This window comes from Vanellus vanellus, assembly GCF_965231255.1.
Source record: "Vanellus vanellus genome assembly, chromosome: 3".
In the NCBI taxonomy this organism is placed as follows: domain Eukaryota; kingdom Metazoa; phylum Chordata; class Aves; order Charadriiformes; family Charadriidae; genus Vanellus; species Vanellus vanellus.
Window position 1 is genome coordinate 4015894 of NC_138907.1, and position 13693 is coordinate 4029586.

Genomic DNA, 13693 nt, shown 5'->3' on the forward strand with positions numbered 1-13693 from the left:
AACAGGCAACAGAGTTGTAGAAGCCTGTACAAGAAAACATAGACATACACCAAAGGGTGCGCGCATTCCTAGAAAGGAAGTGAAAAGAAAAAATGATCTACATAAATGACATAGCCTCAATGTGAGGGAACTGAAAAATACAGGCAGAAAAAGCAGAAGCAAGTAAGGAGAGAGATATATGATGTCATGTTTAATGCTGATTAACTTTAATGCAATATTAAATAGTCCTACAGATTCCTGGGCATATTTGGGGTCTCCTTTTCTCTACAACAGCTGAAAGAAGTACAAGTCTTGAGAAAAGTGTAATTCAACTGTAGTCAATTAAAGTCGATTTATTCGGAAAGAATTAGAGCATTTTTCCTCTAACTGGAAAAATTCATTACTCCCACTTTGTTCCAACTCTACCTCAAAATTATACCATAGTTTTATAAAGACAAAAATCTACCTATATCCCACCCCTCCATCTACTGTTGCCTGGGTGGGGAAATCCTAAACTAGCAGCTAAAGCACAGAACAGTTACCGCAATAAAATATATAGCGGTGTCCAAAACAAAGCACAACTGGTGCCTGCATCAATGCACTGTGAGGTCAGATAGCAAAAGAGAATGGAAAAGTTAAAGGGATGCTATCAAAGCGTTTAGGATTTAAAATTATCTGTTCTGACAGTTACCTTGTTTGGACCACTTCACTCTTGAGATGCCAGAAAGGTATAGATTATTTTAGTTTAAAAATCAAACATTTTTGCAGTTCAATGCTCTCTATTATGTGGGAAGGAAGAAGATTTAAAAAATTTTTTAAGTACTATTCATTACAATCCATGTACTTAAGATGTTAAAACATTCTCTCCCCTTTCAAACTTGGAACACCAAGGAATAAAAAACTCCTCAGACACAGGCATACAGGGTTGAAGAATGCCCAGAATGAAAATTCATAGCTAGTCTTCCTTCTTCTCAACAGAACGTAAGAACAATAAACTGCCTCCAGGGAATAAAGGAGGATTCAATTTTTCATTTAGGATAGAAAAAAGGAACTCAGTAGCTTTGTGGCTACCGGTTTGGTAACATCACTTTACCAATCTTTGGATAAAAAGAGATGAAAGGGTCAGTTCTGTAGGACTGGAAAGAATTGCTCAAGGCCATAAAAGTTGTATGAACTTCACATGATTGTAGAATCAAATAAGGAATTGTTTACATAGGTGATCTTTTAGTTATACAAACTTTTACTGGTCTGTAAGCTCCATCATTTTATTACATAGAAAAAAATGGAACGATCATAAAGATGGAAAGCCTCAGTTAAATCTCTGAAGGACGGTAATTCAGCGTAGCATACAAATGCTATTTCATTGAAAGCACGTGACAAGGCAGGATTCCAGGATTCCCTTTGAAATGGAGAAGGCAAGAGGAGAAGATACTTTCTATGAAAAAACTTGGCAAGTATCAAGCAAAAATGCATTGAGACCTGAGAAAAGTGGAGTCGTGACTCACACCATGGACTTAAGAGATACTGGCAACCTTTATGAACCCACTAGAGGGTCGCAAGAATCCTATAAATGTTTTATAGTTGATGATTTACCTTCCCAGGACGTTGGAATTCAATCAACTAGTGAGATGATGAGACAGTATTAAAAGAGCTTTTCCTATAGCTTAATACTACTACATGTGTACTCTCTCCCACCTCAGCTGATTAGGTTTGTGCTGGTATTTTTCCATGTTCGTAAAACGAAAGCAGCATCCTCCTTTGAACTCCTCAGCTGTTAGGACAGCACTTAGTGTTGGAAATTTGGTACAATTTTATAACCTGTTGACCTATGACTTTTGTGTACAAGCATTTGAATACGGAAACATATTCATATTAAGTTTTCTGTTTCACAGAGAAAGTGATTATATCTAATCACAGCAGCCTGCCCATTTGCAGTCTTTATTACTGTTTGTACTTTCAGTGGTTTAGGAGGAAAAAGGTGCAATATCATAGCAGAAAACATCTTCAATTTGGTTCTGAGAAACTTCACATATTCCTTATATAAAAGCCACTAGAACACACTAAATTTGGGCCATAAGCTAGAGCTTCTTAACTCACTTTGGCGGTAAAAAGAAACATAGCCTATTGCTTTGATTCTCTTTCAAGCAAAATATCCTTCAATTTGGATGCAGTCAGCTTCCAGCATGACTCAAAACTCACTAGGAAAAACTAAATCTAGGGTCCACAACAACACAGTTCTTTTCTAAGAAAAATCCTGATGAATAAAGCTGAAAGCTTCTCAAGGTGTCAGCAGTGATTGATCCTTACTGCCAGTACTAAATGCAGGCTTAGTTTTGTGCTGAAAGACTGTATCAGGATGTTTTTAACTAACATGCAAATGCACATCACTTGCAACTCAAAAACAGTCTAGGTTAAGAGGCCTTCTTGTAGTTCATTCTATTGTTAAAACCACACTACAATTAGTGGTGTAACTTACTTTTGTACTTCAGATGACCTCTCTAGGTTATTCTCCTTCCAACTCATAGTAAACTAGATATGATCCCCTATGTACAGCCTAGCCCTTTGATTAATGATTGACTTGCCCAACCGAAAAAAACCCAATCAAATAGAGACTTTATCTGTAACATAAGTCAAGAGATGTATGTTTACTGAAATGCATGACCACACTGGACAAAAGCACAGCATAAGTTGCGTGTCTACATGAAGACCATCTTTGTCTGGAAACCAGGTCAAATTCTGCCCTAGAAACATGCTCTCTGATAAAACACCGACATGCTTTTTAATAATACACCGCTGGACGTTTCCCCGAGTACAGCAAGTAAGAAGAAATACCCGTTTTGAAATAAGCTACCAAATTGTATTTTGAAAGTGTATTTTTAGTATATTTAGCCATATACTCTATTTATATACCCAATTATAAATACCGTACATTTTATAAATTTATATCTCTAAAGTGTATTTATTGTATGTCAGTGTCTGTTTTGCTTGCATGGGCTTTTTGAATTTTTTTTTTTTTTATTTTGGGAGAGCAGGCATGATTCAAAATTTATTTCCCATGTGTTTAAGAAATTTTAACTAATCTTCTCAGACCCGAGTGAGAAACTTGAATAGAGTATGTCATAAACTGGCACAACTACATACTTAATAATGGAAATCACTGAAAAAAACTTCAGCTGATCTAACAAGGATGTTTTAAATCTTTAAACAAAAGTGGGCCTTCAAAGCAAATACCTACTTAATGTTAATCACGTGTTACTTATTTATATACAAATCAGGTGAGAAAATACAAAGCTATTCTTAAACCCTTCTTTATCTCGTTTAGCAAAATAAACACTTCTGAAAGCTAACTTACCATCCAAGACTGAGGTGAAAGTAAATTTGTCTTGTTGAAAACCGCTAATGTAGACTTTTTAACTTTCATTTTACTGAAACTAAAAAGTAGCTTCTCATTCAAAACTCTTCAACATCCTACACAATCTTTCATCTTAACCCCTTGAAAGAAGGCCCTGTGAGATTAATTGCATTAGTTAAGGACAGCCTTTAAATATATTTCCTTAAAGCCTCCCTAGACAGAAACAACTACCTTCTTCAACCCCATAGAGGTCTCCTGGAGGTTCTAGGGGAAAGGATAGAAATCAGTCTGCTCCAGGCTCTCTACTGGAGGAATAAAAGACTCAGTATCGGAAAACTTGCCAGCGGCGGCACATGTGATGGCAGTTAAAGCCTTTCAAGTAAAGTCTGCAAAACGGGAAGCTTTGCAGATTTCTGAAAAATTTCTACATGGACCTTGACTACTTGATCCCAATTGTGTGTTCCTTCAGGTTTCTGTAGGAGGTATGGGGAGAAAAACCTTATTTTCCTCTGTAGGAAGATGAAATTAAATTTGTCCTATGAGCTCATCTGAGAGTATATGGGACTGTGAATAATCTGTTTGCACTAATTCAAGACCCTATTGAGAGGGCACCCAGAGGCAACTATGTGTACATTTCATTCCTCAACAAAATCAAATATCCTTTGCTAATGTGACATTCTTTCCCATGGTATTAAGCCAACCATTCTACTTGGGGTGAAAAGATTCATTTCTAGTTCTCCTTTCCCCAGAAGATGACCTGAACTATCGCTTCTTGTTCCGCAAATACTTGATTTATACTACAGCACATACATGAAACCATGTTCTTGGGTGCACTGAGCCTTCATCCTCAGGTAACACAATTTATACTTCCCTTGTGCAGTAACCAACATTTTTCCCACTTGGAAATGCCCCCCTGCTCCGCAAACTTGGTCTGCTTGCACAGTTTTTGGAGACTAAGGAATGCTTTTCAGTTGCCTTCATCTCTGTACCCATGTGGGTAGCAAAAAATATATATAAGTTTCTCTCTTTGGGTGCTGCAAAGAGCTGGCTGTTTTGAAGTTCTGGATTTACAGCCTTCCAAATTCTCCCCTCCACTCAGATTTTTTTTTTTTTTTTGTAGATTCACCTTTCTGTGGATTAACTATGTTATTCTTTTGTCCAAGGAGATCTTTGTGCTCTGGAGAGCAAGATACAACTGTTCTTTAAAAATAATTATTCTAGTTCTAAAAAAATGTACGAACTGTATTTATGAAAGCATAAAGGTACACAATGATCAACCATAGCATACGGGAATAGTCAAAAAAAGCTGTATAAAGTAGGGAAAAGAAGGAAGAAAAAGGAGAACTATTAAAGCTGTGTTTAATATGTTTACTGTGCCAATAGTTTATAGGTCAAAGAAGAATTGATTTCTTAGTAGTAGCAGCATCTCACCTTTCAGCTCAGTTATTTGAGACTGAAAATATACCCTCAGTTGTTAAAGATTTGTTATTGTTTTGTTTTTTTAAAATTAAAAACAAAGCAGTAGTTTTGAAAGCAAAACCAGTTTCTGAACAGGATAAATTAGCGGAACAAGTACATTTGATATGTTCAACTCGCAAATACAAAAGAACAGATATTCTAAAGAAAACATCTATTAAGAAATAAAATAAACATACCTATTCCAACCCAATATTTCTAGATCTCTGACAAGACAGGAGTAGTATTCTGGTGGCCGTGGTATATGCAGGTCTTGTGTATTCTTTAAAGCAATTTCCTGTTTAAAAGAACATTAAAAACATCATTAAGAGAGATTTCAATATTTTTGCATCTATTTAGTCATGTGATTTCTGCAATTCATTCAAAAATATTAAGCTTATGTAAAATTAACTGTACACTGCATTTGTTTTGTTATAGCCTCCAGCTAAAGCAGACAAAGAAGCTGTTTGGTAAATTACTTCAGATACTGGTAATGAAAACATCTGCAATTTAAAAAACCCACAGATGTTGACAACATAGTCTTCAGATGCAAATATCAAATATGCCTCTTTTTCAGCTAATAAATTTGAAGTCAAGCATCTTGACTGAAAGACCATTTCAAAAGAAGTTTCTGTTAAGCACACAGCTGTCTCCTGGGCTCCACAGCCACAAAAGAAGACACATATATGAAATCCCCCATATTATTTTTAAGTAGCTATATACAACTTTATAAAGCAATCAAAAAAAATAAAAAAATCAATTTCTCAGTTTTAACATCACAGGATCCCAGAGAGTAAGTGTAAGTGTTGGTACAGACACTCATCAATATGGTGTAATGCCTCAAAAAGAAATTTTTATCAAAACAGTAATGCCATGTTACAGAGAAAAAAAACAAATCAAACCATATGTTCCACATGTGTGTTGTGCTACTTGTTCTTTAAAAGTGTATTTAAGTTAAAACTATGTTTACAAGACAAATAACTAAATCAATGAAATTTATAATAAAAGTACTAATAATTTAAAATAAAATAATTCTATTTAGTATTTCTTTTATTTAAATTTAATAATGAAATCAGTATAACAACCATTTCTGCCCAGTTCTCCCATAGTGCTTTCTGTTGCTTTTACTATCTGCACTGAGGATCACTATTTTGAATGAATTATACTTTCATCACATTTTCATTTCTGAATGCTTGTGTATCCAGGCGAATAGATTGGAATAACTATTATGAAATATTTCAAAATAGCTACATGGACACATTCTTATTCAGTCCTATTCCACGTGCCTTTTCCTGGTTTAGTGTAATCCAGTTTGGCAGGGATTGAACCAATATTGAGGAAAGGCATTCCTGCTGTAGAGCAGTAGTGTAATATCAGGAGGGCATTTTTCTTGTTGTTTTGAAGAATACTTAATGCTTATTTCTTATTTGTGTACAACTTATTTAACTATTTTTTGCCAATGAAGCTCATGGAATAATGCTTTACTAAAAGACAAGAAATTGTCAGTTTCACGTTATTACCTGAATACTTTGCTACTCTTCAATCCCGGATTAGAAAAACTTAAAAAAAAAAATAAACAGCAGTCTCTGAACTATATTAAAAAAAAAATAAAATCTTTCTGCATTTATTGGTCAAATCATCACACAGGTGAAAGCACCTTCAGCAGTCCACTGACTGTATAATCCTTTGTACAATTGTAAGCCTTCTTTACCATCTGGACAATACCAGGAATTCCAAGAGGATGGCTCTATGCTGAAATCCCTTGCTGGGATTTTAATTTTTCTATAACATTCCGATTTCCAAAGAGTACAGTCACTTAAAATCCTAAAGGATATTTACACAAATATTACATGAACAGCATACATACAAAGTTACCCCTTCTTAAAAAAAAAAAAACAAAACAAAAATCCATCTATCAAACAGTAAACTGTAACAAACTGAACGTGAAAACCAAAGTTATAAGAACATTCCTTCTCCCACATATTTATTCTGTCACTTACCAAAATAGTTTTCAGCTCCATCATAAAACTGACAAGATCTGGACAGCTGTGCAACCTCTGGAGGGAACACAGTATCAGTTTGTTTTCTTCAACTCATAACTTTTAGTGATAAACAAATTCAGTCTAACCATCTATTTCTTTAGCATTGTCAAACCAACTAACATAAAAAACCCCAACCATATACCACACGTTTAAATACTCCAATTCAAGAACAAACTTCCCAGCATCCAGGAAACTTTACTGAAAATTAACCACCACCTTTGTCACATCATGTCACATTACACATTTACATAGTTAATGAAGACTTCACACATTATGTACTTATGAAGACACTGATGAAGACTTTTCGCCAATGAGAACAGAAGCTTTAGAATCACTCAAAAATGTTTCGTAGTTGGTTACGTTTTCTTTAAGAACTCTCCAGACCTGTCTGCTTTTAGACGCTGCCCATTATTAAGGACACCTGTATATCTTCAGGTGCACTACATATTTACACTTCAGTTTCCTTGGCTCTGTATCTTTGGTTACTCCCTAGTCACAAGCCTTGTTCTACAAAAGGGTGCACAGTCCATGAGATACAGTATCTCAACTAGCACATATGGCAAAGACGCCTTCTTAGAAACAAAGTACTCTTCATGACTCCAGGGCTGTTGTATCCTTGCTTCACAGGTTTCTTCTGGATAGGGAGGTTTAACTTAGATTCCTTGACTGCCTACAACACAGAGGGAGCTACGTCTATCAATAATTAATGTGAATTCTGTTTGTATTACCAACAGTTTGTTAAAAATAAATATATAAAAAGCGAAAAACAAGATCTGTTTCTAATTGAGAGGTTAAAGAAAAAATCCATTAAAATGTCAGCAGACATTTATTAAAAATTCTTCTATATCAATCTCAAAAAAAAAAGCTTGAATAAAAATAAATATTTAGTAAATTCTATCCATCTCTCTTTAGATTGACATGCAAATCCTCAACCATTTCAAAATAAATCTTGACTACACACTGAAGGGAGGGTTCTTCAAGACTTTTAGAATAGGTGCATGAGTATAAGCCTTCCTGAATTATTATCATCGAGCCATAGAATGGTTTAGGTTGGAAGGGACCTTTGAAGGCTACCTAGTCCACCCCCCCTTCAATGAGCAGGGACACCTTCAACTCGATCAGGTTGCTCAGAGCCCCGTCCAACCCGGCCTCGAATGTTTCCAGGGATGGGGCATCTACCACCTCTCTGGGCAACCTGCTCCACTGTTTCACCACCCTCTTTGTAAAAAATTTCTCTCTTCTATTTGGTCTAAATCTTCCCTCTTTTAATTTAAAGCCAGTACCCCTTGTCCTGTTGCAACAGGCACTGCTAAAAAGTTTGTCCCCATCTTTCTTATAAGCCGCCTTTAAGTACTGTAAGGCCACTATAAGGTCTCCCGGAAGCCTTCTCTTCTCTGGGCTAACAACCCCAACTCTCTCAGCCTGTCCTCACAGGAGAGGTGTTACAGCCCTCTGATCTTTTTTGTGGCCCTCCTCCAGACCTGCTCCAACAGGTCAGTCCATGTCTTTCCTATGCTGAGGGTTCCAGAGCTATAAGCATACATTTAACAGAAACGGTTTTAAAAGTTGTATACCTGCTTTAAAATATGCCGATATCCATGCAGTATCTTCTTTAGGTGCCAGCTACACTCTATCCTAAACAAACAGTACTTTGTATAAATTTTAAATTCATAGTAATTTTCAGAAGAGATCAGAAAGTCTGCTACACTATAACATAAAAGTTTTTCTTCAAAAAACAAAGGAAGTAAACAATCCTTCAAAATTTCTTTAAGTTTTCATATTCAAAGTTATTTAAAACTTTAAAATGTCACTATCCCAAAGCCCATTAAAAATTAAGCATTTACCTGCAAAAGCCTCTGTTCTTTGCTGAAAACAACAACATAATTCTTGCAAGCTAATGTGACTTCATGAAACATACCAATATTTAAAAAGATATCCTGGAAATGTCAAAGTTACCTATAATGTGGTTTTAAGTATCCGACTCAAAATGTAATAAAGCTATCTAATATCACATCTGTTCACAGTTCAGAGCAGGCTGGCCAAGGCAGAAGTATGGAATACGTTAAAGACTAATCCATGTATGTGTGCATACACACAATACACACACATACCCACATATTACTGTGATAAACATTCACAGTAGTAAGAACAGAGCTTTTAAAGAAAAGTTGGGTAACACAAATTAATACATATTAACAGGAAAGAGAAAATGATGGTTACCATAGCTTGTTTAACTTCAAGTATATCATTGCTTAAATTTACAAATTTGCACTGAATTTTGTTTCCCAAATAGTGACCTATAAATAACCTGAATTAAATGAACATTTTTTTTCCAACTACATTGATTTATATATATACACAACCAATTAATTACAAGTTTCAAAGTCAATTAACAAAATATTTTTATATAGGTGTTTACTGTCAGTGTTTATTAACACTGATGCTGTACAATTTTTTTTTGCAAGGTTAAGTTGAAACCAGTAAGAATTACCAACACTGATATCAGGAAAAAATAATAATTCATATGCATATCCATCATTGCTTTTATCAAAATAAGCTTTTGTTACATGCACTTGCAAATTGCTTTTATTTGCTATCTTACCTTGCATTTTTCAGTTGAAAATCCATTGGTAACAGTATCCTAATATGGAAGTCTCTGCCCTTGAAAATAAACATTTTGTTAATAGGAAGGTCAGCAAAGAATAACAAAAGAATACAATTTGTGGGAAGTATTCCCCATAAGATCAGCTACTAAAAAAGAAAGTTTGTCTTATCTGACTTTCATGAATATTATTCGGAATTTCTTTATTTTGGAAAAAAAGCAGCATGACCAACAAGTAGAAATAATGCTGATTTTGATTCTGAAGTTGAAATACTCTTAACCTCTAACTCACAGTATTCAGTAAAAACTTTTCAGTGCATCACATTTCATAAAGCAAAGATAACACCTTTTAGAAGAAAGATAAACTTTATCCAAATCTGGACAAAACCAAGAAATATAGTTTAAACCAAGCCATGCTGAAAGTACATGAAAGTCTGTCTTCAACATAAGTAAAAGTCAAAACAGATTCTTATCATAGAAGTACCACACTACACCGGAACTTGGGCACTGATCCACAACACATTTCAGCGAGGTTTAGAAACCGTAAACAAAAATATTCCCCAGTACATGAATGTAATCCTGTTAGTGCAATCCATATGGGGCAGTTCCTAAATGTCACCTCCTTGTATTTTCAGTAGTTGTCCCTATTTGTGATCCTCCTCCTACTTCTTGTGGGATGATCAAAATAAAACTGAAATAAAGAAGGTTTGTGAGTTTGTAAGTTCTCCCTGAAGTGAAGAGGGCAGTTAACTCATCTCAAAACTTCTATTCCATACTCTGTTCCAGCTCTGCATACCTTGAATTATGTCTGCAAATTCTGAGATTTCTTCAGCAGGAAGTAAAGAACAAAACCAGATTTCCTCCTGTGATTAGATGACTGATACAGTGGATGCTTTATCTCAATTTCAGAAAGGCTTTTAATACTGTTTCCCATAACATCCTCATAAAAATCTGAAGAAGAATGAGATAGATAAACTGACAGTGAGGTGGACTGAAAACTTGCAGCACTGCTGTGCTCAAAGGGTTGTGGTCAGCAGGAAGAAGTCCAGTGGGAGGCCCCTGACTAATGGTGCACACCAGGGGCCGACACTATTTCACCTTCATTAGTGACCTGCATGATAGGACAGGATGCACCCTCACTCAGCAAGTTGTCAGAGGATACAAAACTGGGAGGAGTGGTTGATAGACCACATGACTGTGCCACCATTCAGAGGCACCTCAACAGGCTGAGGAAATGGGCTGACAGGAATCTCATGAATTTAAGAAAGGAAAGTGCAAAGCCTTGCACTGGGAGAGGAATCACCCCACGCACCAGCACATGCTGGTGTCTGACCAGCTAGAGAGCAACTCTGCAGAAAAGGACCTGGCGGTCCTCATGGACTTGAAGTTGACCCTGAGCCAGCAATGCACCCTTGCAGCAAAGAAGGCCAACAACCTCGTGTGCTGGATTAGGCAGAGCATTTCCAACAGGCTGAGGGGAGTGATCCTTCCTCTCTGGTCAGCACTGGTGAGGCACAACTGGAGTGCTGGGTCCCCAGTACAAGAAAGGCACGGACATACAGGAGTTTGTCCAGTGAAGAACTATGAAGTTAATTAAGAGCTTGAAGCACCTCTTACACGAGGAGAGACTGAGGAGGCTGGGACTAGCTAGCCTGGAGTAAAGAAGGCTCAGGGGGAATCTTGCCAGTGTGTACAAATACCTGATGGAGGAAGACTAAAGAAAGTGTAGCCAGACCGAGTGAGACACACTGACAGGATGAGAGACAATCAGTACAAGCTGAAACACAGGAATTTTCACCTAAATGCAATGAAAAAAAGAGTGAAGGTGGTCAAACATTGAACAGGCTGCCCGAGAGCTTGCACAGTCTCTGTGCTCAGAGATATTTGAAATCCAACTGGACATGGTCCTGAGCAGCCTGCTCCAGCTGACCCTGCTAGATGACCTCTAGAGGTCCCTTCCAACCTCCCTGTTTCTGTGGCACTCGCAAGCAAAAACACAATACCTGTTTCAGAGCTGGATCTAGCCCATTGGCACATCAATTGCTTCCAAACTCCTCCAAAGCTGATGTTTAGCGTACACTTAAATTAAGTCCATAACCTCAGACTTGGCTACTTTATGGCCTCAGCCCTAATCCAAAAATCACACCTGAGGACAGACGCTCACACTCGCATCTTAACCTTCCCATTAACTCCAGCATGCACTCTAACACACAGAGTATTTCAAAAGTTGAGTAATGCAAACATAAACACGTGCTCGCAAATGTCTTGTTAAAGTTGAATAAGGGAGTCACCAAAAACCTTCCTCAGTTTTGACTGCAAAAACACATTTTTCAAAATGCAAGTGTGACGCAGCCCGCATCTTCTGACTTCTACTTATTTTTGCAGAAATAAAAATCCCCTGCTATTTCTAAATGCAAATACACCTGTTAAGAGCTGCGTCTGCAGTCTGTACGCATGTGCGACATTGTAACGAGCCACGGCCGTGGCGTCACTGCATAGTGCCTCTGACAGCAAAGTTGTTGCCTTCAGAGCACTCACTCTCAACCTGCCTTAGGTGCTGCTCTTCTCCCTGCACTGCAGTTTACCACACCCCCAGAGAGACGATGCAGCTGAAACCTCACAAACACAGTAACCGATAGGAAAATACCCACAATTAGTCATTTGCTTCAACCTTTACCCTCAGCCGACAGAACAGGCACATTAAATCCGCCGCCAAAGAACCACGTTTGCCAGCACAAGTGCACCCCACCAGCGAGGCGGCGCCGCCAAACGAAGGCCAATTCCGCGCGTACCTGAGGGACCGCGACGTGGGCGCCTCCTCACGGCACCCGGCAGGGAAACGGGCCCCGCAAGCTGAGGCGCCCCGCAAGCTGAGGCGCCCCGCAAGCTGAGGCGCCCCGCCCGCCATTTGCTGCTTCACAACCACCACCCCCCTCACACAGACACGCTCCCGGGGCGGAGGTGGGTAAGGAAGGAGAGACTGACGCGGAGTAACGGCCGCCGCTCACCGGTACCTGCGCGGTGACGAAGCCCTCGTAGGCCGTCCCCTCCCGGTTCTGAGGCAGCAGCAGCGGGCACTGGCGGAGCAAGGCCGCCATGCCGCCTCGCTCCTTCCCGCAGCGCCGTTCGAATCCGACGCGCCGGCGGGTGCGGCCCCGCCCCCGCCGGCAGACGGCGCATGCGCCTGAGGGGAAGGGCGGGGCGCGTGCCGACCGTTACCCGAGGCGGGCGGTCCTGCGGAGGCTCCGGCGGCGGGAAAGCGGCTTCTGGAGTTCTGAGGCGTTCGGCGTTTCCTCACGCTTTAGCACGTCCTGAGGGGACAGGCGCCCTGTCCGTGCCAAGGAGATTGCAGTGCCACCCAAGGCAAGGCAAGGCAAGGCAAGGCAAGGGGTTACTTCTGGCTCGATTCACGTATTGCTGTTCTAGGGATCATACGGTGTTTTCCTGCCGAAACACATTTATAGTGATAAAAGCTCTTCAGCTGTCTCACGCAGGTGTTGGGGTAAAAAGCTTCCTCCCTTTTTTGGGTGGGCTGCCACTAGGACCTGACAGTCACTACGTTTGGGAAAGCCTGAGGAAAGAGACTTAAATGAAACTTTCGGGGGTTATTGTGTATGTTCCAGGAGGCCTTAAGACCTTGCCTATCACTAAGGCTGAGCATCGTGCAAAACAGCACGAGGCGGTTTCTGACTAAATAGATGTGTTTGAGAAAGAAAAACGGTTTTACAAAGGGATAGGTGACTTACCAAAGTCACCTAATAGGTGTGTTGCAGAACTAGCAACTGAATCTTGAGAATCCCTGAGGCAGCTTCCCTTGAGAATAAATGCAAATGCATCCTGATTAGCATACAATATATTACTGTAGTTTGTAGAAGGTCATATTTGTAGGCCAGCTGATAAGGCCTCCACTGTTGGATATGACGCGAATGACTAAAGTAGCTAAATCTTGTCAACTTTTCCAGTTACTCAGCTCTTGTAATAGAGGAGGTTACTTCTGCCAACTCATGTTGCCTCTCTCGTGTCTTCGAACCAGTGCTTCTCACTGTGGGAATGAGTACAGAAGGTTCACCAAAATGTAGAAAAGGCAGCATTAGTTAGCAGGAACTCAGTTATTCCAGGCCAGGGAACTGGGAAGTGGCTGCAAGTATTTTCTGCAAGTTTTTATGGCAGTCAGAGAACTGCTGGCAGCAGCTCAGTGCCTGCTGGACAAGAGGAGAATTGAAAGAGAAGCAAAGAAAACAACACAAATGTTTATACCTGTAG

General features: G+C 39.1%; 1 protein-coding gene across 1 annotated transcript in view; it reads right to left on the reverse strand.

Annotated features, from left to right (window-relative positions):
• The window catches only part of FANCL (FA complementation group L), a gene marked incomplete at its 5' end in the record, with an annotated part of 30353 nt that extends 17825 nt beyond the window's left edge, over positions 1–12528 (reverse strand). Inside the window, 5 exons of the mRNA XM_082480222.1 lie at positions 4987–5084; positions 6787–6843; positions 8403–8463; positions 9431–9489; positions 12445–12528. Coding sequence (XP_082336348.1) covers positions 4987–5084; positions 6787–6843; positions 8403–8463; positions 9431–9489; positions 12445–12528 — 359 coding nt within the window. The remainder of the gene's footprint in view (positions 1–4986; positions 5085–6786; positions 6844–8402; positions 8464–9430; positions 9490–12444) is intronic.
• Between the last annotated feature and the right edge of the window lie 1165 nt (positions 12529–13693).